The sequence below is a fragment of the Littorina saxatilis genome, linkage group LG9, assembly GCF_037325665.1.
Source record: "Littorina saxatilis isolate snail1 linkage group LG9, US_GU_Lsax_2.0, whole genome shotgun sequence".
NCBI classification, from domain to species: Eukaryota; Metazoa; Mollusca; class Gastropoda; order Littorinimorpha; family Littorinidae; genus Littorina; species Littorina saxatilis.
The window spans coordinates 42631441-42658619 of NC_090253.1; the positions used below are offsets into that span (position 1 = coordinate 42631441).

The 27179-nt window shown below is 41.3% G+C and overlaps 2 protein-coding genes across 2 annotated transcripts in view; one reads left to right on the forward strand and one right to left on the reverse strand.

The window, feature by feature from the left end:
* Positions 1-17679, reverse strand: part of LOC138976164 (mucin-22-like) — a 43175-nt gene extending 25496 nt beyond the window's left edge. The window contains exons 1-4 of the mRNA XM_070349004.1: positions 17280-17679; positions 14961-15102; positions 12379-12503; positions 11387-11462 (exon numbers count right to left, since the gene is read on the reverse strand). Coding sequence (XP_070205105.1) covers positions 11387-11462; positions 12379-12503; positions 14961-15102; positions 17280-17310 — 374 coding nt within the window. The 5' untranslated portion in view covers positions 17311-17679. The remainder of the gene's footprint in view (positions 1-11386; positions 11463-12378; positions 12504-14960; positions 15103-17279) is intronic.
* Positions 17680-24459: 6780 nt separating this feature from the next.
* LOC138976153 (uncharacterized) overlaps positions 24460-27179 on the forward strand; it is an 86265-nt gene continuing 83545 nt past the window's right edge. The window contains exon 1 of the mRNA XM_070348985.1: positions 24460-24557. The gene's annotated coding sequence lies outside the window, so the exon portion shown is untranslated. The remainder of the gene's footprint in view (positions 24558-27179) is intronic.

The window sequence follows — 27179 nt, forward strand, 5'->3', positions numbered from 1 at the left end:
CCCTATCGCAGCATGCAGCGCCGCGGACACTGCGCAGGTATAATTTGCCCTTAAGGAAAATCGATTGATAGTTTGACTGCTCATTTTGTTTTCATCAGTTTCTTACAGAACTTCACACGAGCGCTCAACCAAGAGCTTCCCTGGACCGCCTACTTTAATTTGCAGGGAGCCATGGCCCCCACAGTGAAGCTTTAGAGGGTCCGAATTGAAAGACAATGAGGTCCATATTCTTGCTTTGGACAGGCATGTTTGTCTCGGACACATTCCACCTGGGGTGCTCATGTTTAGATAATGTCGGCTTTTTGAAACTCTTTGAGCCCTTCACAAGAATATTCCGGTTATACGGTTCAGATTAACTTCGTAAAGTTGAGTCTGTGCAGATCAGGCAGAACATTTTCTGATGGCACGCATGATACCGGATATGTTGTCTGGGGCTCACATCCATGAGAGGTACGTGGCATAGGACAAATGTCCTGGACAATGCAAAAGTGACAGGACATTTGTCCTGAACAAAAATAAATCAATAGGACTTTTTTGTTTTTAGTTATGTTGCTTTATCGGAAAACAACAACCGCGAAGGGAGACTGTCAACCGGCTTGGAGCATTCAGAGTTACGACCCTTCGAAGCTCATCTCTATAAAAAAGCACATAAAACCTCCCCAAGTTTCGTCTGCTTGGAGAGACACATCGCTTCGCAAAACATCGATAAAATAGCAAATCAAACTACTGCAAATTGGAAAGTACTGATAATGTCCGGAGCAAATGAAAGCATAATCGGACAATGACCACTTAGTGACAAAAACAAAAGGACATAATTATGTCCTCTTGCATGAAAAATGTATAGGACATTTGGAAAAAAATATCCGTGTATGTCCGATGTCCGACGTGGATGTGAGCCCCTGTGTAGCGCGTACACCTGGACCCACTCTTCTCAGTTGTAGTGCGTCGAAGGACCCCCTCCATGCATTTGTAGTTCGTGTTGTCGGCTTCAAGTGCGAAAAGGACGCAGGGACGCACCGATTGGGGAGCCCTGTTCTTCATAGACCTTTTCGGCAAACCAGAGCAGCTTCGCGAAATATCCTCGAGACATGCCCTTTGTTATGCTTCGAAAGTCGCAAGAACTACGAATCATCGGGCTTCACAGCTCTCGCGAGATAGCCGTTCATCATGCTTTGCTATGCCATGAAGTTTGCGAGAGCTTGGATTACCTATAAGGTCTATTATTGGCTGGGCGGTAGTTTCAGCTTCTGCGAAATCTTAGCGTGTTCGTATAGCATGTAAGAAAACCAGACTAAACATGTCCAAATGTGACCATCAGTGGTCAAATGGTCCAATGTCCGGTGTGCTGTGTATTTACATACTATTTATTGTGTTACAATTCTCTCTCTGTCTCTGTCTCTCTCTACCCATCTCTCTATCTCTGCTTCTCTCTGTCTCTGTCTCTCTCTGTCTCTGTCTCTCTCTGTCCATCTCTCTATCTCTCTCTGTCTCTGTCCCTCTCTGCCCCTCTCTCTGTCTCTGTCTCTCTCTGTCCATCTCTCTATCTCTGCTTCTCTCTCTCTCTGCCCCTCTCTCTCTCTCTCTCTCTCTCTCTCTCTCTCTCTCTCTCTCTCTCTCTCAAAGTAGTCTTATTAAAGAAAACAACCCTGAATGAATTAGACTACATAAACTTAGGCATTCTCCCTCTGAAGGAAAGACTTGGCTATAATAAATGTACCCTTATGAGCAAAATTATCACTGGATGTGTACCTGAAACTTTACGTACAAAATTTACCATGAGGAATTCACGTCAATTTATGAGATTAAACACTCCTGTTCCTCGGATTGACCTGTTTAAGTCCAGTTTAGTGTATTCAGGTAGCAGTCTCTGGAACTCTCTTCCAACATTCCTGAGGCAAACTACCAGCACTGATAGTTTTAAGAGCAGATATTTGTCTTATGTAATGAAGTCAAAGTAAATGATATTTGTCTTAAATGGTATTCATTTTTTGTATTAAACATGCCCCTCTCCTCTTTATTGGTATAATGTACACAAACCCTTTTCGAATGCAGGGACTTACAAACCAACCACTATTTAGATGTGTGATGATCTTGCTTGTTTGATTGATTTTCTTTAAAATGTAATGTATGGATTAGAGCATGATGCTGAGAAAGTGCAAGCTGCACTATACCACTTAATTCACATCAATTAACTCGCAATTTACCTCAATGCAATGCATTTTGTGTACATATGTATAATGTGTTTTCACTTTAGTTATCTGTTAAAATTAAATGTAGAATTTTAGTTTTTCTATTTTCTATTTTTTATCTTGTATTTTTATTTCATTTTTGTAGTTAGTCCCTCTTTAGGGCGAGGGCTGGATGTAAAAAAGCAGACCACTGCTTAATCTACTACCCTCGTTAAATAAAGAATTGTCATTGTCATTGTCATTGTCTCTCTCTCTCTCTCTCTCTCTGTCTTTGTCTCTCTCTGTGTCTATGTCTATGTATGTCTCATTCTCTCCTTATCTTCGTGTAATGTCTTTAGGCAGGTCAACCGTCACAGAGTTTGTTGAGGAAAATCGAAGGGCGTGCTCACCATTAGTCTAGACCCCTTGTAACCCAGGCTGTCAGATCGACCCTCATCGGGCCACGTATACCACAGTCGGTTATTTAGTTGTTGCGGCTATCTCGATCTCTTCTCGCCCTTTTTGACCCGTGTCCGACCCGGCCTTGTTTACACGGGAAGGACCTGGCCTTTTTATGCGTCAATGACCAATTACCGACACTTTGTCTATGGTACGTTGGCCCAAAGTGAGTATACGCGTGATCAACTTTACGTGTGTGGAGACTTCGCTCAGAGTAATTAAGTTGTGTTGTTCCTGTCATCTCTTCTTGCCCTTTTCTAATCTCTTACCGTCTACCGCCCGCACCTCCAACAAACACACGCACCCACATGTCCCCTAAATCATTGATGTTTGTTCTCAGACCCCCCCCCCTCCACCCCCTTCCTTAGCAATCCTCTGTGATTCTTCTTCTTCTTCTTCACCCACAGCTCAAATACCGCGTCAAAACATCCCTCCCCCCACCAACCCCCACCCCCAATGTGCCGAAACATGGTTTAGGCGATGTTCGCCCTACCGCCCCCCCCCCCTCCCACCCCGAAAAAAAGTTTTGGTGATCGATTTATCATAAGATTAATCAGAGTTGTGTTGTACTTCTCCATTTTTGATCTCTTCCCCCTCCCACTATAAACACTGGCCCATCCTATCCCCACCCCCACCATCCATCCACAGCTCTCCCTAATCATTACGCTTGGTCGGAGCTTCTCCTGACATCCTTTGGTTCTTCTTGCTCAGCCTCTTCCCTTTCCAATCACTACCCCCCTCCACCCCCTCCCCAAGCTCCACCCCCTCCCCCCCCCCCCCCACTGTCAAATTGCTTCACCAAGATCTATGTCAGACTCAGCACAAAATGTAGAAGATTTGACAAAAATCATCACAAAATCAGTCTGCCGGTCTTTTGCTCTCTTGACCGGCATTTTTGAAACATTAAATAGATTACTCGACCGATATTGCTTGAACTCTTCTTCTTCTTCTTCTTTGTTCATGGGCTAAAACTCCCTCGTTCACTTACGTTTTTGCACGAGTGGATTTTTACGTGTTTGACCGTTTTTACCCCGCCATTCAGGCAGCATACGCCGATTTTTTTGGGAAGCATGTTGGGAATGTTTGTGCTTCCATAACCAACCGAACTCTGACATGGATTACAGGATCTTTTCCGTGCGCACTTGGTCTTGTGCTTGCGTGTGCACACGAAGGGGGAATAAGGCACATAAGTTGACCTGGGAGATCGGAAAAACCTCCACCCTTAACCCACCAGGCGGCCGGGATTTGAACTCAAGACCTACCGATGAGGAGGCCGATGTCTTATCCACTACGCCACTGCGCCCATTCCTTGAACAATAGAAGTCATGGCAAGTTGAGTAAGTGTCTGCACAGAGAGGTATCAGCATGTAGACTCGTGGTGAATTGTAGAACTGAGTGATCCACGATGTTTTGCTGGGGAAGGGGTTTCCTTATTTCACACATTTTCAGGAAGGCGATCCTCTGGTTCACTGGCTGATTGATAATTAGTTGGTCTACGCCCTATCGGCCTCGGAGGGGCGACCCACGTCGTCGCCAGGACTGGAAAATGTGCTTCTGCCAATTAGATAACCACCGTCTGCAATCGACCCCAATTCCCTTTGCCCCTCATTCTCTCTAGGATATCTCTCTCTCTCTCTCTCTCTCTCTGTCTCTCTCTCTGTCTCTCTCTCTGTCTGTCTCTGCCTCTACTCTCTTCTCTCTCTCTCTTTCTCTCTCTCTCTCTCTCTCTCTCTGCCTCTACTCTCTCTCTCTCTCTCTCTCTCTCTCTCTGCCTCTACTCTCCCTCTCTCTCTCTCTCTCTCTCTCTCTCTCTCTCTCTCTCTCTGTCTCTCTCTGTCTCTCTCTGTGCCTCTACTCTCTCTCTCTGTGCCTCTACTCTCTCTCTCTCTCGCTCTGTCTCTCTGTGCCTCTACTCTCTGTCTCTCTCTCTGTCTCTCTCTCTGTGCCTCTACTCTCTCTCTCTCTCTCTCTCTCTCTCTCTCTCTCTCTCTCTCTGTTTCTCTCTCTCTTTCTCTCTCTCACTGTCTTTATCTGTCTCTCTGTCCCTCTTTCTCGGCTCTGTCTCTGTCTCTGTCCTTCTCTGTCTCTGTCCTTCTCTGTCTCTCTTTGTCTTGCTCTGTCTGTCTGTCTGTCTCTCTGTTTGTTTGTTTGTATATCTCGTCCTCTCTCTCTTTCTCTCGTGCTCTTTCTAACTCTCGTTCCTTCTACTTTCCTTAGTTTCGTAGCCCCTATCCTACACATTGAATTTCCGTTACAATTTGTTCGAGAAGAAATTCGTGCGATAGTAGAATGTTCCCGTTTTGAAGTCCTCCTCACGGAAATGTGTTGCTTTCATTGATTTGAATTCACTTGCACACGACAATGGTTTGACTGCATAAGACAAAAGTGACAAGTGAGCTTGTGCATCTGTTCAATATATAGATAGGCAGACAAAACGACATGAAACAAATATCTTCTTCTTCTTCTTCTGCGTTCGTGGGCTGAAACTCCCACGTACACTCGTGTTTTTTGCACGAGTGGAATTTTTCGTGTATGACCGTTTTTACCCCGCCATTAAGGCAGCCATACGCCGCGTTCGGAGGAAAACAAATATCAAGTCCACGCGATAAAGTCATTACAATCATGCAGCGATTTTCAAACCCCTTAGGAAAGTCTGCAGGCCTCCGACTTTGCCAATCTTACTTCCATCGACCGTCTGCTTTGCGACTCAAAAGGTTCACGACGTGGAGCTCATTTTCAACAGAAGAAGTAAGTACATATCCCTGTATTTCTTTGCAGTTTCATCTGTCTCCGCAACATTTACCGGCACTGGACCTCCCTTTTTAAGACTTGCAAAAATCTGATAAAATAAACCCTCGAAACTATACCGGTAAATTCACAGACGTGATGAACAGAAAATCTGAAAAATCAAGTCTTAAATTGCATGGGAGTTCCTACAAGATGAGGGTTTCCACTGTACTATAGGAACGTACGTGCTCATCGTACGTAATATAAATATTTCCCCAACTCTGGCGCCTTTGCACAACGCGTACCCACAGCTGGCACGCCAGCAGGAGAAGAGTCGTTACTGGCCAATTGTCTACAATTGAAAATTGATTCCATTTCTTGCTGCGTGATCTGTGAGATGCGCATACGTGCGGATAGCTATTTGCAAAGAGAATTTTGATATGGTGGATTCTTCTGCATCGTCCCCACTGCCCTTGCTGCCCCCCCCCCCCCCCCCTAGTAAGCGACGCATTGAACTTCTCTGAAGCCTGTCCTACTATAACTTACTTTAACTATTGTAGAAATGTATAGTTAATGAATTTATATCCGCTGAACTATGTGTGAAGCGCCTGCACACAGAATCAACTTGAAAGTCAACAAGGATCGTAGAACATGGACCCCGCTTTGATTACAGCATACTGTAGGCCTACACACGACTGAAACGGGCGTTTTTGTCTAAGCCTGATGCCCTTACCTCTCAGCTTCAAACTTGCCCATCTTGGGACGTTCACCGGGTGCCGAAAACATTCTTCTTCTTCTTCTTCGTTCATGGGCTGAAACTCCCACGTTCACTCATGTTTTTGCAAGAGTGGGTTTTTACGTGTATGACCGTTTTTACCCTGCCATTCAGGCCGCCATTCGCCGCTTTCGGGGGAAGCATGCTGGGTATTTTCGTGTTTTTGTAATCCACCGAACTCACGCACTCGTGCGCACCTGGTGGTCTTGTGCTTGCGTGTACACACGAAGGGGGATAAGGCACTAACAGGTCTCCACATAAGTTGACCTTGGAGATCGGACAAATCTCCACCCTTAACTCACCAGGCGCCCACGGCCGGGATTTGAACTCACGACCTTCCGATTAGGAGGCCGACGTCTTCCCCACTAGGCCACTTCGCCAGTCTGAAAGCATCCAATCACTCGGGGAGTTCCTGCAGACATTGCCCTCTCAGAAAGGCTAACACCGAGAGACTGGTGGGCGTGGAGCTAAGGAGTCGTAACCAAACACTGGACCGTTTTCTCGGCAAATAACTGACCATTATTTAGCTGCCGTGCACCCTGGACCTTTCACTGCAGGACAACACTGACCAGTGGTCAGACTGTTCACGAAAACCGTGTCTGTTGTGTTGCACTACTAGATGATTAGTTCTCTGTGAAGGGACGTACGATGGAACCCCCCCACCCCCCTTTTAAGACCCCCCAATTTAAGACTTCCTCCCTTTTAAGACCCTGTTTTCTCAGATTTTCTGTTCATAACCTCTGTAAATTTACCCCCATTTTAAGACTCCCTCCTTTTTAAGACCTGATTTGTACAGATTTTTGGAGGTCTTAAAAGGGGGGTTCCACTGTATTTGCAGGTGGAGTCGGATCTGTTAACACTTTCTACCCCACCTATGTTGACTAAGTTTGTTTTAGCCTAGACCAGCTGTGCTGCAGCAGGTCACTCAGAATTGTAGTAACTGTGTAGACACTGTGTATCAACACGCTGGAATGCAGGCGTTAGATCGACGTTACAGGAAGCGACTTAAATGACTGTGTGTACGGATATATCCGTATCTGGTCAGATAGAGCCATATGAGTGGGTACGGATATATCCGTAGCCTACCTGGGAGACAATGAGTTAAACTTCTCTGGACACATCGTTTTAAAAAAAATGACAAACGACACCCGGATGAAGCAAAACAAGACGTGTCTTCTTGGCCCTGTCGTCTCAAGTGAAACCTCTAACGTCACAAACACAGTTTTGGAAGATGTCACAATGCAAGTCAGTTATGGCGTCACGTGAACCTTCTGTCGCGTCCTCTGCATGTCTGCTAGGAACTGATAAAGAAACAGCGTAAGAAGCACAGACTCAAACCAAACAAACCAAACGCTGAGCGCTTCCAAAGGAAATACATTTAACCAACTCCTGAATACAAGATGAAAGTCGCTTGTTCATTTCAATGCTTGTTATTCTCTCAGGTGCCAGAAGAATGGTTCCGAATAACTCTCACTTACTCTACTACACATGTCGTATGCATTAGGAGTGCTTACTTCCCTTTGATTATTACAACTCCAATAGACAACACTTCACTCCTACACTTCTTGTCCAGTGTAGCGATGTCAGATTTCTGTCTCTGTCACCTTTCTGATTCGGCCTCGTTGATCTTGTGTGAACTCCACACTGAACAAAAAAAACACCCTTCGATAGTACTGACGATCGACTTTGGGTACTTTACATTCATGGGGTCAAATTTGTCCAACCAATTTGTTTTATTTAAAACTTAGAAATTTGATTCATTCTAAAATGTTTCCCTTCTCATTCAAGGGACGTAACCACTCGGTGCACGTTTTCGAAGAAATCGAATTTTTGGGTGAAATCTACATGTATTGAATTTCACCACCAATTTCCTTCAAATGCAAGAAACTGACATGCTTTTCGTCCTTAAAAAAGTTCACTTCTTTAATTTGACCAGGAAACAACATTTCAGTCTCGAGTCAAGGACCTCTAAAGAGTTTTCAGTCGTCCTTGTCTCGAGTATATATCGAGTCAGAAAGGTGACAGAGGCAGAAAGCTGACATCGACCGGCCATAACAAAAAACTGGTCGGTGGTCAGACTATGGAATGCGAGCAGTTTGCTTTGTGGTTACGGCCAGTCTGGCCACTGATTGGTCTTTTCTGCGTGGTCCAGTTAGATCGATTTAGCGATTTGCTTCTTTGTGCACACGATCATAAATCGTCCAAGGAACCGGTGTAACACGAAATATTTACTCCACGAAACATTTACTCCGGAGGAAATATTTCGTACGAAATTCTTACTCCGAGTACACTTTTCGTACGAGAAAAGAACTCCCCAAGGCACGAAAAAATTACTCCCTCCACGAAATTTTTACTCCCCATTTCCTGTACTTCCAGTAAAAATCTCGTACGAGAAATGGGATGCGGGCGAAGGGATAATGCCAATAAGTGATCTCGCGCACACGAATGTCGCGCTACCCTCCTTCCACCCCTTCCACCACCAAGACTAATAGGGGACAAGGGAGTAAAAATTTCGTACACCTGGCATGGGAAGTTAAATTGCTCGTGTTGGGGTGAAGTAATTTATTCGTTATTTATTCGTCAGGGGAGTAACATTTTTGTAACATACTCGGAACTCACCTGTCTTGGGGAGTAATTTTCTCGGGAAATGGGGGAGTGCTTTTTTCGTAAAGGGAGTAACTTTTTCGTACGAAATGTTTACTCCGGAGTAAAAATCTCGTGGGAGTAATTATCTCGTGTTACACCGGCGCAGCGAATTCAGCTTCTGCCCTCATTCAGCATTCTCATTCTGTTTCGTTGATCTTGTATACACTCCACACTGAAAAGCCCCCCCTCCCTTCCATAGTACTGATGATCGAGCTAAGGTACTCTATATTCATGGGGTTAAATTCGTTCAACCAACATTTTTTTTAATTAAAACTTAGAAATTTGCTTCATCCTAAAATCCTTCCCTCAAGGGACGTAACCACTCGGTGCACGTTTTCGAAGAAATCGAATTTATGGGGCGAAATCTAATAAATTTCACCATCAATTTCCTTCCCTTCCAAGAAACTGACATGCGCTTCTTCCTTAAATTAATGTTCTTCTTGAAACTGACCAGGAAACATCATTTCAGTCTCGCGAATATATATCGAATTTAAACGAAGCTGAATGAGGGGGACAGCTGAATTCGTTACACCGGTGCAGATTTATGCTGGACGAAAGCTTCGAAAAATATCTCCGAAAAGTGGCAGGGGTCCAAGTGCTATGCCCTAGGAGGGCTGGGGGGGGGGGGGGGGGTGTTCCAGGCCGGGGGTCCCAGGCCTCCTGCGGGAAACGAAATTTAGCAATTTCAAGGTTAAGCCAAAGGTCTGAGAAAAAAACAAAGGGAGGTAACCGCTGTGAAATATAGACGACATGTGCAACAAGTCAAAAAGAGAGTTACGCAGAACCAATCTCCTGTCACACGAAAAAGTCAGTCATGACTATAGTCATGCATGACACGCATGCAGTAACGGCTGAAGTTCGTCGAAAAAGTTTGTCAATTTCAATATCAATAGTATCTCTGGCCTGTTTTTTCCATTTAGTTTCCGTCATTTTTTGTGTGTCTGTTTAAAAAAAAAATTCAACCGGTAAAATACCGTAAACTTTCGTTAACACGGTCCCTGTATTATTTCTTGCTGAAAGCAACATCTACTGGAGAAAAACCAAAATAAAAACAAAACCTTACAAAAGATGTAAGGTTGTGGAATGCTTAATGATGGTCCTATTGTCTCTATGAGGACGGACAAGTAATAATGAAACGATCAAAAGAAGAAATAACAAGTCGCGTAAGGCGAAAATACAACATTTAGTCAAGTAGCTGTCGAACTCACAGAATGAAACTGAACGCAATGCAATGTTTCAACAAGACCGTAGCATCGTCAGTCCACCGCTCATGGCGAAGGCAGTGAAATTGACAAGAAGAGCGGGGTAGTAGTTGCGCTAAGAAGGATAGCACGCTTTTCTGTACCTCTCTTCGTTTTAACTTTCTGAGCGTGTTTTGAATCCAAACATATCATATCTATATGTTTTTGGAATCAGGAACCGACAAGGAATAAGATGAAAGTGTTTTTAAATTGATTTCGAAAAAAAATTTTGATAATAATTTTTATATATTTAATTTTCAGAGCTTGTTTTTAATCCAAATATAACATATGTATATGTTTTTGGAATCAGCAAATGATGGAGAATAAGATGAACGTAAATTTGGATAGTTTTATAAAAAATTTTTTTTTTTACAATTTTCAGATTTTTAATGACCAAAGTCATTAATTAATTTTTAAGCCACCAAGCTGAAATGCAATACCGAAGTCCGGGCTTCGTCGAACATTACTTGACCAAAATTTCAAACAATTTGGTTAAAAAATGAGGGCGTGACAGTGACGCCTCAACTTTCACGAAAAGCCGGATATGACGTCATCAAAGACATTTATCAAAAAAATGAAAAAAACGTATGGGGATATCATACCCAGAAACTCTCATGTCAAATTTCATAAAGATCGGTCCAGTAGTTTGGTCTGAATCGCTCTACACGCACGCACACACACACACACATACACCACGACCCTCGTCTCGATTCCCCCCTCGATGTTAAAACATTTAGTCATAACTTGACTAAATGTAAAAAGAAGAGAAAAAGAAGAAGAACTTAGCCCGGTAATGTTTTGATTTTTGGATATCAAGATTGCTGAAAACTCGTGTAACATAAATACGAAAGCAGAAAAAACAACATTCAGCTTGAAATATATTGGACGAAGTCTACTTCACGAAGTTGGCTGTCCGAAGCTTTGGCACTGAAGTTTCGGTAAAAAGACTTCGCGAAGTCGACTTCGGGCTCAAGCTTCTTCTCCTTCTTTGTTCATAGGCTGAAACAGTTTTTGCATGATTGGGGTTTTACGTGTATGACCGTTTTTACCCCCGCCATTCCGGCAGCATACACCCGGGGGAGGCATGCTGGGTATTTTCGTGTTTCTATATAACCCACCGAACTCTGACATGGAATACAGGATCTTTTCCGTGCGCACTTGGTCTTGTGCTTGAGTGTACACACGAAGGGGGATAAGGCACGAGCAGGTCTGCACATACGTTGACCTGGGAGATCGGACAAATCTCCACACTTAACCCACCAGGCGGCCGCGACCGGGATTTGAACTCACGACCTTCCGATTAGGAGGCCGATGTCTTATCCACTACGCCACAATTATAGGCATGCACACTTACCACAATGCTGACTTACCCGCACACTTGATCCAGCTGAGCGGTGTCCGGGACGCTTTTAGCACACTCGCGAACGGTTTCGTAGTTTGCACATGCTGCACATACAAGACCATGGTAACTGAGAAGGAGACACAGAAAATATATCCCAGAAATAAGGGAATGACAGAGAAAAGTATGCTTGTGGGGGAGCTGAAAGAAAGGCAGGAAGGAAGGAAGGAAGGAAGGAAGGAAGGAAGGAAGGAAAGAAGGAAGGAAGGAAGGAAGGAAGGAAAGATTGCAGGAAGGAAGGAATGAAGAAAGGAGGGGAAGGAAGAAATGAAGAATTAAGGAAGGAAGGGATGAAGGAAGGAAGGAGTGAAAGGAGGAAGGCAACAAACAAACAAATAAACAAACAAATAAACAAGCAAACAAACACAAAAACTGTTCACAAAGTACCAGCGGCAGTAGAAGTAATAACGCACTGAAGTAGAAGCAACAACAGCTACAGAAATGAGCAGGCTAGGATAAAGAGAATTTAGGAAACAAAAAGGCATCACGAAACTCACAACGAGCACAAGAAACAAACTTGACCAGTAAAAAAACACAGGCAGGCAGAAGGACAGACAGAAGGACAAACGAACGAACACAGACAGTGTGGAAGATGAATAATAATGATAATGAGGATACCTATATGGCGCATATCCTAAATTAGTTCTAAGCGCCTCACAAAAACATACATTATCAAATTATTCTGTACACAATTTACAAATCAAATAGACATAGGTACACTATACTTATACAATATACTAAGTTTTAACACACATAATGCCGAGTCAAACAGTTATACACATTGAAGGAAATTATTACTAAAAAAAATGCACAAAGAGAAAGAAAGAACGAAAGAGGCAAAAAAAAGATGTGTTAAAGCAGCCTGCATGCAACTGAGGTAAAAAAAAAAAAAAAAAAAAAAAAAAAAAAGCAAGAATAAAAAGTAAGAAAAAAAAAAGCACAAAGATCAGAAAAAAAGGTCACCTGTTTCGCAGACACCCCCGAGGTCTTCCAGAACCTGGTCATATGCGTCTTCCAGAGTCGTCTCGTCGTCTAGAGAGTCACAGGTCACGCTGGCATCCCACATGCCCCCGTCCCGTACACTCTCACTAAAACACACCAACACCGTAATAAGCTTATTGTCAGAAAGACAGAAAGAAAGAAAGAAAGAAGGAATGAAAGAAAGACAGACAGAAAGAAAGAAAGAAAGAAAGAAAGAATGAAAGAAAGAAGGAATGAAAGAAAGAAAGAAAGAAAGAAAGAAGGAATGAAAGAAAGACAGACAGAAAGAAAGAAAGAAAGAAAGAAAGAAAGAAGGAATGAAAGAATGAAAGAAAGAAGGAATGAAAGACAGAATGAAAGAAAGAAAGAAGGAATGAAAGAAAGAAAGACAGAAAGAAAGAAAGAAAGACATGAAAGAAAGAAAGAAAGAAAGACAGAACGACAGAAAGAAAGAAAGAAAGAAAGAAAGAAAGAAGGAATGAAAGAAAGACAGAATGAAAGAAAGAAAGACAGAATGAATGAAAGAAAGAAAGAAAGAATGAATGAAAGAAAGACAGAATGAAAGAAAGAAAGACAGAAAGAAAGAAAGAAAGAAAGAAGGAATGAAAGAAAGACAGAATGAAAGAAAGAAAGACAGAAAGAAAGAAAGAAAGACAGAAAGAAAGAAAGACAGAAAGAAAGAAGGAATGAAAGAAAGACAGAATGAAAGAAAGACAGAAAGAAAGAAAGAAAGAAAGAAAGAAGGAATGAAAGAAAGACAGAAAGAAAGAAAGAAAGACAGAAAGAAAGAAAGAAAGAAAGAAAGAAGGAATGAAAGACAGAATGAAAGAAAGAAAGACAGAATGAAAGAAAGAAAGAAGGAATGAAAGAAAGAAAGAAGGAATGAAAGAAAGAAGGAATGAAAGAAAGACAGAATGAAAGAAAGAAAGTAGGAATGAAAGAAGGAATGAAAGAAAGACAGAATGAAAGAAAGAAAGAAAGAATGAATGAAAGAAAGAAGGAATGAAAGAAAGACAGAAAGAAAGAAAGAAAGACAGAAAGAAAGAAAGAAAGAAAGAAAGAAAGAAGGAATGAAAGAAAGACAGAATGAAAGAAAGAAAGACAGAATGAATGAAAGAAAGAAAGAAAGAATGAATGAAAGAAAGAAAGAATGAATGAAAGAAAGACAGAATGAAAGAAAGACAGAATGAAAGAAAGAAAGACAGACAGAAAGAAAGAAAGACAGAATGAAAGAAAGAAAGAAGGAAGTGAAAGAAAGAAAGAAGGAATGAAAGAAAGACAGAATGAAAGAAAGAAAGAAGGAAGTGAAAGAAAGAAAGAAGGAAGTGAAAGAAAGAAAGAAGGAAGTGAAAGAAAGAAAGAAGGAAGTGAAAGAAAGAAAGAAGGAAGTGAAAGAAAGAAAGAAGGAAGTGAAAGAAAGACAGAATGAAAGAAAGAAAGAAAGAAAGAAAGAAGGAATGAAAGACAGAATGAAAGAAAGAAAGACAGAATGAAAGAAAGAAAGAAGGAATGAAAGAAAGAAAGAAGGAATGAAAGAAAGAAGGAATGAAAGAAAGACAGAATGAAAGAAAGAAAGTAGGAATGAAAGAAGGAATGAAAGAAAGACAGAATGAAAGAAAGAAAGAAAGAAAGAAAGAAAGAAAGAAAGAAAGAAAGAAAGAAAGAAAGAGAGAGAAAGAAAGAACGCCGGAAAAGAAAGGCAGAAAGAGAGAAGAAAAGAAAGAAAAAAAGAAAGAAGGAAGAAGGAAACAAAGAAAGAAACAATCAAAGAAAGAAATAAAGAAAGAAACAAACAAACAAATTGGTTGGTTGGTTGGTTAGTATTTTTTCTTCAGCTGATATTGCTACTGGAGACCGATGCTAGTAACAAAGAAAACAAACAAGGAACAAAGAAACAATCAAACATCACCAGCGTGAACATTAATATTTGTAACAAATTTAGTTTCGTTTTCTTTTTCGGTTGTAAAATGTCACGCTTTTGGAGTCCAAGTCACCTCCAATTTCCCAAAAAAACAGACATTTTGCATGCCGTATCTTTGTAGTGGACCACTTGAGACTGGTGAAGCTGAACCAAGATATAAACATAAGCTCAGGTGGCGTTTTAGACAATCTGTTGCCACAAGTGTCATTCAGTTGATTATTTTGACCGCAGTTAGTTCTGTTTACTGTCGCCCTGAGAGCAGTGTATTCGAAGCAGTTGCCTCTTTGTTCCGTGTTTTCGACATCCTGGTGAAACAGATGTCAGTCTAGTAATTCTTTTGACCGCCGTTCTTGCTGTTTATTGGCGTACTGAGTGAGGTATCTTCGAAGCAGTTGCCAAAAATGGCTGCAGTACAGGCGAACCAAGTCTTGGGCCAACAGTCCAAGTTTGCGGGGTCTATCGATAAGACCATTTACCCAGACACACGGCCAGACGCAGCACGATAACACTCCCAGGACTAACACACATGCTCATAAAAGAGAGAGAGAGAGAGAGAGAGAGAGAGAGAGAGAGAGAGAGAGAGAGAGAGAGAGAGAGAGAGAGAGAGAGTCTAATGCTATCGCACATAGAACCAAACACACACCTGCAAAATCTGATGACGTCATCGGTAGATCTTTCAGGTGCAGGGATATCCAAGAACGTCAGTACCTGAGATCCGAAGTTCTGCATTTCGTCAAGCCATTTGGCGACGTCACAGTCTGACGTCACCACAACCACAGCAACTTCTACAGAATACAATCAGAAGGTATGAAAACGTAAAACATGAAACATTGAAGGTCTCCTACTTCTCACATACCACCGTATGTCAGCCATCACATATCTGTTCAGGCTTTTACACAACATAAGAGCATCCTTCCACGTGAACACATACCAAATTTCAACGGCCTGGATGCTAGCTCTTTGTGCAGTCTTGGAATGAACCAAATTGTAACTGATAGGGGAAGGGCTCCTAATACGGACCACTTTTTGTTTCATGCTGATAACTAGCTTGTTTTCTTGCGAAGAAGTTTCATTTTGTGTTTGGTAGTCCTTCTCTCTTAGCTTAACTGTTAGGCCTAACTAGAGTGAAATAGCTTTACCCAATATTGACGGACTGTGTGATGATATCTTCTACTATATAGACCAATAGCAGAAGATATCATCACAGTCAGTCAATGTTAGATATATTGCTAATTCTCTGGACATTTTGTATTTACTGTAAAGAAATTATAAAAGTATTTGTCTCAGTTTTGGCTGTTCCATATCCCTCCCTCTGATTATTATTTCTTTTTGTTCACTCTTTTCTTGTACTTTTCAGTATTTAAAAATGTCTTTTCTTTCAAAAAGTCTTTAGTCACTTGCTCAACTAAATTCTGGGATCATTACATTTTCATATATATTTGTTTGTTTTTAAATTTAAGTGTTTTTGTTTTTGAAGTGGGGACGCAATAAAGAGGTCGTCGACATCAAAACTGATATCGACGGAAATGTAGTTGATATCACTTTTACAATGAGCTCAGTTTTGCCCAATTGACCAATGGAAATCCACGTAACATATGAAATAGCAATATTGATAGATATTGTGTCAACCTAGACGATGATAATGTAATTCATACCAAAAGACCTTGGTGCACAGAAATCAGCCAGGGGGCTGAGTTTTGGTATGTGTGCAAGTCTTCTTCTTCTGCGTTCGTGGGCTCAAACTCCCACGTACACTCGTTTTTTTTGCACGAGTGGAATTTTACGTGTATGACCGTTTTTTACCCCGCCATTTAGGCAGCCATACGCCGTTTTTGGAGGAAGCATGCTGGGTATTTTCGTGTTTCTATAACCCACCGAACTCAGTCTGACATGGATTACAGGATCTTTTTCGTTGCGCACTTGGTCTTGTGCTTGCGTGTACACACGGGGGTGTTCGGACACCGAGGATTGTCTGCACACAAAGTTGACTCTGAGAAATAAATCTCTCGCCGAACGTGGGGACGAACTCACGCTGACAGCGGCCAACTGGATACAAATCCAGCGCACTACTGACTGAGCTACATCCCCGCCCTGTGTGTGCAAGTGAAAAGATGCCCTTATTGTGTGTACAATCCTAGACAGATCCGTGACGGTCGATATGATCGTTCACACGGGAAGGAATTTATGCTTGAGCGATTGAAAACAGAGCAGCAACATGGATGGATTGATGGGTGGATGGATGGATGGATGGACAAACAAGTAGGTGAATAAATGTCTAAAGTTTGAAACGCTTATAATACGTTCTTTTTGGAAGAAAACAAAAAGAGAGGAAAAAGGCCGATTCTATCATAATTAGTATACTGACAATCAGCCTTCATCGCGATACATAATGGCAGAAGATTCATACAGTTACAAACCGGCACGGTTGGCCTAGTGGTAAGGCGTCCGCCCCGTGATCGGGAGGTCGTGGGTGCGGGTCATACCTAAGACTTTAAAATTGGCAATCTAGTGGCTGCTCCGCCTGGCGTCTGGCATTATGGGGTTAGTGCTAGGACTGGTTGGTCCGGTGTCAGAATAAAGTGACTGGGTGAGACATGAAGCCTGTGCTGCGACTTCTTTGTCTTGTGTGTGGCGCACGTTATATGTCAAAACAGCACCGCCCTGATATGGCCCTTCGTGGTCGGCTGGGCGTTAAGCAAACAAACAAACAAATACAGTTACAAGTCACATTACATGCACATTTGTTTTTTTTAATGTATATCAGGATACATGTGTATACATTTTAATATCAGCATCATTTGTCTCGCTGTCCGGTCTGACAGTATTGACGTGTGATCGACAAGAAGAAGAAGAAGAAGAAGAAGAAGAAGAAGAAGAAGAAGAAGAAGAAGAAGAAGAAGAAGAAGAAGAAGAAGAAGAAGAAGATACATGTCAATGCAGATCCGTATTTTGAATTACTCACCAAAGAAGAAAAGCAGTTTCCACAGAATCATTATTTTGGCTGACGGGTGAAAGGACTTCAACAAGTGATAACGAACAACAGCAAACAATGCTACTAAACGACACAAACGTTGTTATCACTGATGTTTCACTCCCAGAATATCATGTTTTTCACCGATTTACCTCCTGACTTTTACACTGTTTGCTTTTGTCTGGACTTGATTTTTAAGCAAAACACGGTTTATCTGGAGTCAGCTTTCTTCATTCAGTTTAAAGACATGAAGGTTAAAACTAACAGTTCTGCAAATTAACCCGTGAAAATAACAAGACATCCATGCACAAAGCGACTGAACCGAATACACAGGCTCTCTAGCAGTCAAGTGTAGCATTGATACAATAGAGCATCCTTCTGTTTTCAGCATTTACTTGAGAAGGCATGTGTGAGGCAATGTGTAGGCGATCCTTCACGTTTAAAGCCACACGCCGTCTGGGCTGACGTGTAAAAACATGCAAAATCAAATCAGTGAGGATCTAAAAGCCAACTTTTGATCTGTCAAACTACAGATGTAAAACGTGACGAAATTCGATATTGGACTGACAGAGAAATGTAAATCCATTGGCTTCAACCTATTTTTATTTTATTTTATATACATTGCAATTATTGTACAACAGTATTGAATTGATTAGAACATGAACTCGAGTAAGCTTACATTTCTTGACCCAAGCATATTAACATTGATACAAATGTGCATCGATGCGTCGGATGAGACGAAAAACCGAGGTCCCTTCGTGTACACTACAGTGGGGTGTGCACGTTAAAGATCCCACGATTGACAAAAGGGTCTTTCCTGGCAAAATTGTATAGGCATAGATAAAAAATGTCCACCCGTGTGACTTGGAATAATAGGCCGTGAAAAGTAGGATATGCGCCGAAATGGCTGCGATCTGCTGGTCGATGTGAATGCGTGATGTATTGTGTAAAAAAATTCCATCTCACACGGCATAAATAGATCCCTGCGCCTTGAGTCCGAGTCTGGAGATACGCGCGCGATATAAGACTTCATATAGATAGATATCATTTAAAACTTTACAAGGGACTGTGGTCATAACAAAAACATGAGGAGGAATGACAAGAAACGTAACAGTGAAGTGATTTATGTTTCTCTGTTACAACTAACAGCAAAGGCTTGAATGAATTTCGAAAACTTAAACAGAGTTAATTAAGAATCAAAAACCAATTATGGTAGGTAATTAATACGTTTATTGGTTTAAACTGTTTTATTTAACGTTTGTGCATTGTTTACAAAAAACGCATATTGAGTAAACAACAACAAGCATAATGCTTATAGTGGTGTTCACTATTTCTAGAAAATTACATATAATATAAATGGCGGCTATTGTACAGTTTAAATGAAAAGCTTGCAAACATGAAAAGAAAATTGAATGAAAATTGTACATACGTTTATTATTGACAAAAAAAACCCACCGTTACATTTACTAGTACGTCGACCCAAAGGTAATTGAAGTAGACAGACAAACGAACATATTCTGCATAGGTCTATCAAGTGTTTCAAATAAATCTAAGATATTGGAAAAAAAAAAAAAAGATATTAGAAATGGTGCTGTCCTTGTTCGGTCACTCAGTGTTGCTTTTGCTTTTTGTTGTCCTTTGTTTTTGTCTGTTTCCTGATGAAGATTTTATAATGGAAAATTCGTAGTATTGTGTGCTGTGCTTGTATCGGTGAGTACACAATTCTTTTGTTTTTCAACTCTTATAAGAGTTCTTCTTCTTCAGCGTTCCAGAATGTTCTTGTTACGTGTGAGCTCATTTGCCCATTGGGGTTCCCCAAACTATACTCTGAGAGCATGGTCAGCTTCACTCCGCTTTTGTTGAGTAGGCATGCTGGGTATTTTCGTGTTTTCATAACCCACCGAACTCTGACATGGATTACACGATCTTTTTCGTGCGCACTTGGTCTTGTGCTTGCGTGTACACACGAAGGTGGTTAAGTCACTAGCACATAAGTTGACCTGGGAGATCGGACAAATCTCCACTCTTAACCCACCAGGCGGCAGCGACCGGGATTCGAACTCACGACCTCCCGAAAAGGAGGCCGACGTCTTACCACCACGCCACTGCGCCCGTCATATATAAGAGTTATATAACGTAGAAGGGCTGTGTCTTTAACTGAGATGATGAAGAGAGCTTAGTGACGTGAGTGCAACATGTATCCGCTAGTGGTGCGCACTGATAAGAAGTTGTATGTCCGGTGCTTTCCACTAAGTGATGGGCCTGTAGTGAATTATAATAATAGGTGTGACGAATATGGCAGCAATTAAATAATCCTGTCTTTCTTCCTCGCTTTGCATGTTGTACTAAAGGACTGCGTCCTTGTGATAGTCACACTCATATAAATACGAGTATACAGCGTGTATTCTGTCCCACTTTGTCTCTGTTGGTCATTCATTTAAGTCAGTCTGTCACACACACACACACACACACACACAAACACACACACACAGTCACAGACAGACAGACACACACACACACAGTCACAGACACACACACACACACACACACAGTCACAGACACACACACACACACACAGTCACAGACACACAATCACACACAGTCACAGACACACACACACACAATCACACACACAGACAGTCACAGACAGACAAACATACAGAAACACACTAAAAACACCCGCACACTAAAACAAAAACACACACACATACAGACACACACACACGCACACACACACACACACACACACACACACACACACATACCCACACACACACACACACACACACACACACACGCGCGCACGCGCACGCACGAACACAGACACACACACAGACACAGTCACAAACAGACAAACACACAGAAACACACTAAAAACACACGCACACTAAAAAAAACAAAAAACCCACACAAACTCTCTCAGTCTCTCACACACACACACACACACACACACACACCCACGCACACACACACGCACGAACACAGACGCACACACACAGACACAGTCACAGACAGACACACACAGAAACACACTGAAAACACATGCACACTAAAAAAAACAACCGCACACACACACTCACATACACACACGAACACACACAAACACACACACAAGCACGCACGCCTTGTTGCTCGCACGCACGCACGCACACACACACACACACACACACACACACACACACACACACACACACACACACACACACACACATATTTGCACAAGAGAGAGAGAGAGAAAGAGAGAGAGAGAGAGAGAGAGAGAGAGAGAGAGAGAGAGAGAGAGAGAGAGAGAGAGAGAGAGAGAGAGAGAGAGAGAGAGAGAGAGAGAGAGAGAGAGAGAGAGAGAGAGAGAGAGAGAGACTCAGACTCAGAACTTTATTACAAAAGGATAAAGGTTTTAGGCAAAGCCTATTCTTCCAACCTGTCCTTTATACAACACATAAAGACAGACGGACATAAAAAATAAAAATTCAATCATATAAGATACAGAAATACATTGTATGGATTGCAACACAATGTGCATTTAAGGAATTATATAAGGAGAACTTAAAAATTACAAAATTACATTGACATAGTTAAACCTTTCATTTTGAGAATTAAGTTGCTCAAATCAGCTACACATCCGTTAACACTAGTACAAAATGTTCAACAAGATAACAATCGAACAAGACATTTCATTCACGAATGATGTGTGAACGTGACTGTCTCGTTAAACATTTTCACTGAAGTTGCATTTCTTATCTGTTGGGGGAAGGAGTTCCAGAGAAACGCTCCCGGGAAGGCTAAGCTCGATTTGTAGAGGTCTATGCGAGGTATAGGATTGATGATTTTTTGGGACCCATATCTTTTTGTGGCATGTTTGAAATGTGATTGCAAATATCTAGGACAGTCGTCATTTAGAATTTTATACATGAACACAGCCTTGTTTAACGTAAACTGATCTTTCAAGGGGAGGAAATTCAAGAGCTTTAGTTTATCATCCGTGGACCTATTCAAATCATGCAGAATAAGTTTTGCAGCTCGGCGATGCAGGGAATTGAGTCTTTTTAAATGAACATCACTGCAGTTATCCCAAAGTGTCGAAGCGAAGTTTATATGAGGCATTATGTGGGCGTAATAGAACATTTTGAGTGCTTCAGAATCGGCGTAATGCCTTAATTTTGATAACAGGTACAAATTCTTTGATACTACTTTGCAAATATTACTCAAATGAGTTTGCCATTTCAACTCTTGATCTATGGTAACACCTAATAGTCTATGTTCCCTAACTTGCTGCACTTGAGTTGAGCCAACTGACAGTTGTAATAGTAAAGGACTTAACTGGTGTTTTTGTCTCGTGGTTATCACCATACTCTTTGTTTTAATCGGATGAATGATCATTGCATTAGAAACGCACCTCTCAGTGATTTCATCCACCCTTGTTTGAAGAGAAGAGTTGACGGATTCCGAAGATTTTTGACTGGTGTGAACAGAAGAGTCATCCGCGAAGAACTCACATCTAACTTTTTCATCGGACACATGAAGGGGTAAGTCATTTATATAAATACATATATATATAAGATAGGTCCTAATACAGACCCTTGAGGGACACCACTCCTGACAAACTCGTTTGACGAAGTTTTACAGTTAATGGATACATACTGTTTCCGTTTTGAAAGATACGATTAAAAAAAGGCACAGGCGGAGTCGTCTTTTAAATAGCACTTTAATTTCTTCAGTAGAAGTGAGTGATCTACTAGGTCAAAGGCTTTCTTAAAGTCCAGAAACAACGCTCCCGTTATTTCTGCTTTGTTTATTGCTGACAGCCAAGTCTCGCATAAAGAGCTTAAGGCGGTGTGGCAGGAATGCTTAGAGCGGAATCCAGACTGAAAAGAATGAAACAGATTCATTTGTTCCATAATTATATGCCAGTAGGTGTTTTTGTATGTGCTTTTCTAAGAGTTTAGATAGAACCGGTAAGAGGGAAATAGGTCTAAAGTTGTTTGGGTCTGTAAGATCCTTATTTTTTGGAAGTGGTAATACCTTTGCACACTTTAAAATAGAAGGGAACACATTTTGTTGTATGCTTAGGTTATAAACATAAGTTAGGGAATCGACAATGTAAGGTAAAGCAAGTTTTAGCAACTTGACTGGAATCTTGTCTGGACCCATTGACTTCTTATTCGCCATTTGTTCTACCAATTTTCCTACCTCGTGCACTGAGATTGGAGGAATAGAAAATAAGTCAGTTTGAGTCAACTTTTGTCCACAGAATGTTTTTAATTTTTCAAAACAATCATCCGTATCAAGGAAATCATTTTGCTTGAGACAAGATTTTAGGTTGTCTGCTAGCGAAATGAAGTGTTTGTTAAAATCATTTGGAGATATTTGTGAATGAGAATTGGTTGATCCTTTCCTAGATTTATCAAGAATTTCATTCACTGCTCGCCAGATTGTAGCTGTATCCTTTTTTTCAGAAATCAGTTTATTAAAATATTCTGCCTTTGCTTGTCTCACTGTGTCCAAAACTTTATTTTGTTGTAGTTTATACTCTGTTTTCATGTTGCGCTCTTTAAAATAATCACGCATCGCCATAGCCTCGATAATGTCTGAGGTTAACTAAGGGGGGAGCTGGGGATGTTTCACTCTATGCTGACGTAATGGTGCGTGTTTATCAATTATAGAGCACAAAATATCGTGAAAAATATTGCAGGCGCTCTCTGCGTCACTGCAATTGAATACGCTATAAAATGGGGCTTGGTTAAGGTCAAAGAAAAAGGCAGATTCATCAAAATACTTGAAACTTCTGTGAGAGAGAGAGAGAGAGAGAGAGAGAGAGAGAGAGAGAGAGAGAGAGAGAGAGAGAGAGAGAGAGAGAGAGAGAGAGAATTGAATTGAATTGAATTGAAATTTATTTTACGAGGGTAACAGAATAAGCAATGTATACATGCTTTTTTTATCCGGCCCTCGCCCATTGAGGGGTAACAAACAATAAGAAATAGAAGATAAGATTAACTATAGTACAAATGACATATTTACCATAATTAACATGTCAAGCAACCAATAAGACATTTTAAAATGAATTGTGATTCTTTAGCAGTGCTTGAACATTATATATAACAGAGAAATATTTGTTTGTATAAAAAAAAAGTCCTTCATGCATTATATATAATCATATTTTTCAATATAATCAGAGAGTACAGTTATATTTTGCCAGCTGCTTGATAATATTTCTAATAAGTTTTGTAATAGAAACAGCACGTAATATTCCTTGAATGATTTTCATGAATTCGTAATTTAATTATATTAGGAATGGCGTTCCACATAATTGCTCCAGAATATGATAGACTCGACTTGTACAGGTCAATTCTTGGAGTTGGGGTAATTAATTTGTTACATTTTCTACAATGATTTATTTTGAAATTTGAGGCAATAAGTGCAGGTGCATTCCCTGACATAATTCTATACATCATCACACCTTTGTTATATGCAAATCTATCTTTGATCTTTGATAGGAAGAATTTACAATCGTTTATAATCAGAGAGAGAGAGAGAGAGAGAGAGAGAGAGAGAGAGAGAGAGAGAGAGAGAGAGAGAGAGAGAGAGAGAGAGAGAGAGACAGACAGAGAGAGAGACCACTATGCAGGGAAACTATCTCCTTTTAATGAGTCTTGACAGCCAAATAAATATTTAGATGTGGAGATGTTTCACACACACACACGCACACACACACACACACACACACACACACACACACATACACACACACACATGAACACACACACACCCACACCCGCACACACACACACACACGCAAACACTAAACATGCACACACACAGAGGGAAAAGGCAAGAAAACAAGCAAATCCGAAGAAATCTGGCGCCTTTGTTGCTTTTTGCACGTCGCAAGTTGTCGTAGTTTTACCCAGAAATGTGTCGTTTTCACTGGCTGCCACTGAAAAAGAAACGGAAAAGAGAAAAAACAAATAACTTAACAAAGCATTAAACAACTTGAGCGGGAAAAGTACCAGAGAAGATTGTATGTATATATGACAGAAAGTTCGAAATCAATTGATACAAAAACGAAAAAGGCATCTTTCCACCGCGAGCCACGGTCGCTAGCAGACAGCTTGTTCCGCTTTCGCTACAGGCATGCGCACTAACTCTAATACCGAAACTGACACGCGGGGTTGGCAAGTTTAGAGAAGCAGACGACACATTGCTTGTGGCCAAACAACGATTTCAAAACAACGATCTGTGAGCAAACAATGTTGGAAGTATTAATGACAGGTAAGTGAAGTTTTGCTTTAGTTTGCACTTTGATCGAGTCCACTTAGTGAATGTATGCCGCGATTCGCCAACTGTTTCCAGGAAGCGAGACAGTCACTGAACAGTTCAATGGGTTAGCAAGATGCATGCTCGGCCAGGATCGATTTTCCTTGAGCCTCCGTCAAGGAATCTCCAACACTTGCTTCTTCTTTCGCTATTTTTTGTCTCCCCCGAAGGCGGACTTGGCGTTTTATTTCGCCCTTCCTCTGACAAACGTTTACTTTGATTCGCGATCAGTCCATGTTTTTGTGTGTACAGTGTGGCCCTTTTGGTCAGGCGATAGATTTATAACTTGAGAACTTTCTGCACGCCTCTGTTTTTATCGGTTGCTGCTTGAAGTGATCCCTCACTAGAAAGCTCCCCGATAAAATAAAACCCCACTGCCAACGAATATTCGACTGTGTGTTGGATATAGCAATGAAACGTGACTTCAATTTCAAAAAAGAAATCAAGAGTGACATGTCTTGATCTGCAGATCCTATTTTGTACTTTCGTTAATCCCAGACTCAAATACCAAACAACTGAATCGACTTCTGCACTGTTTTCCTGTCTGGATCTAGGTGTGAGAACTCATCTTTGCTTAGGTAAAATATATTAACGCCTGTGTGTGTATGCGTGCGCGCGCGCTCGTGCGTGTCTATGTGTGTGTGTGTGCCGTGTGTGTGTGTGTGTGTGTGTGTGTGTGTGTGTGTGTGTGTGTGTGTGTGTGTGTGTGTGTGTGTAAGAGTGTGAGTGTGAGTGTGTGTGTGTGTGAGAGAGAGAGAGAGAGAGAGAGAGAGAGAGAGAGAGAGAGAGAGAGAGAGAGAGAGAGAGAGAGAGAGAGAGAGAACAAGAACAAGAACAAGAACAAGAACAATTCTTTATTTTACGAGGGTAATAGAGTAAGCAGTGATCTGCTTTTTTACATCTGGCCCTCGCCCTAAAGAGGGACTAGTCTAAAATTGCTAAAGAATAAGCAAGTAAAGAAAACAAACTACTGCTACATGATTATAATAGAAATGAAAGTAAGAACATATCATCAATTTACATACAATACATTGCTTAAATGAAAAATGTAAGTTCATTTGACATGAGTTAAGAATTATAGAGTAGATTGCACTGACGCAACAACGTTGTAAGTGCCATGCCCATGGACATACACTGCATTCGAAAAAATCAGGGTATATAAAAATAATAATACATTGTTAAAAAGCACCGGTTGTTGGTTTTAACAACTATTCTAGCGACAAGAGAGAGAGAGAGAGAGAGAGAGAGAGAGAGAGAGAGAGAGAGAGAGAGAGAGAGAGAGAGAGAGAGAGAGAGAGAGAGAGAGAGAGAGAGAGAGAATAAGCCTTGATCTAAATACAGATTAGAAACAGATTGGGGGTGCCATTCTGAACCTGCACGCCGTTTTTCCCAGACAAATCTCTCCAACCACAATGATTTTAGCGGCCAACTGTGATTTTTTTTCTCCTTCTCAACTTGAGCACAGTGCAATTTGGATGAATCGGTTTCCTCTACTTGGTCGATATGTAATGAATGACGGTAATCGCTCGCCTGCTAACGAGTCATTTATTACAGGAAGATGTTGATTCTTTTTCATGGCGTGAAAGTGATTATGCTGCAATGAAAAGCTGGTTTACAGTGCAGTTATGTCAAACTTTCGTAACGTTCGGTTTTCATCATGTTTAACATACTATTTGTGTCGTGTCTCTCCTGTCTCCTGTCACAGCACTCTCTCTCAAACTCAAACACACACACACACACACACACACACACACACACACACACACACACACACACACACACACACACACACACACACACACACACACACACACACACACACACACACACACACACACACACACAATTGCACGAGAGAGAGAGAGAGAGAGAGAGAGAGAGAGAGAGAGAGAGAGAGAGAGAGAGAGAGAGAGAGAGAGAGAGAGAGAGAGAGAGAGAGAGAGAGAGAGAGAGAGAGAGAGAGAGAGAGAGAGAGAGAGAGAGAGAGAGAGAGAGAACCACTATGCAGGGAAACTGTTTCTCTTTAATGAGTCTTGACAGCCAAATAAATATTTAGATAAATGTACACTCATTTGAATATTCAAGAAATTGTTGACGTTGTTACTGTGGTGCGGTATAGGTGAAGGTTTCACAGAAACCCTCACAACAAAAATAGCAGTTACATGTAACTGTTCATGGGATTTACCATGTATCTCGGATCTGCTAAACTATTGACAAATGACACTGACTGGCATCAACTCAACATTTTCCGGGTGTGACAATGTTTTGACACTTCATTGTACCCTCGATGTAATTTAAGGCACAGGCTGTGCTTTGCTTTAAAGGACGCGACATCATCCCATCGCTCTGCAGGTATGGGAGATCTGTCGGTGTAATGTATTATGTAGATGTGAACGTGACACGCACAAACAGAATGACAATGAGATTGCGAACAGGTGTCACATTTCTCCCCCTCTCTAATATGAAACGCAACTACCTGTCCGCCCAGCAAAATAATGAGTGACATGCGTACAACCACTGCACACACAAAGAAACGTAAAATAATGCAAATAGATACAATCAAACTTTTGCTAATAC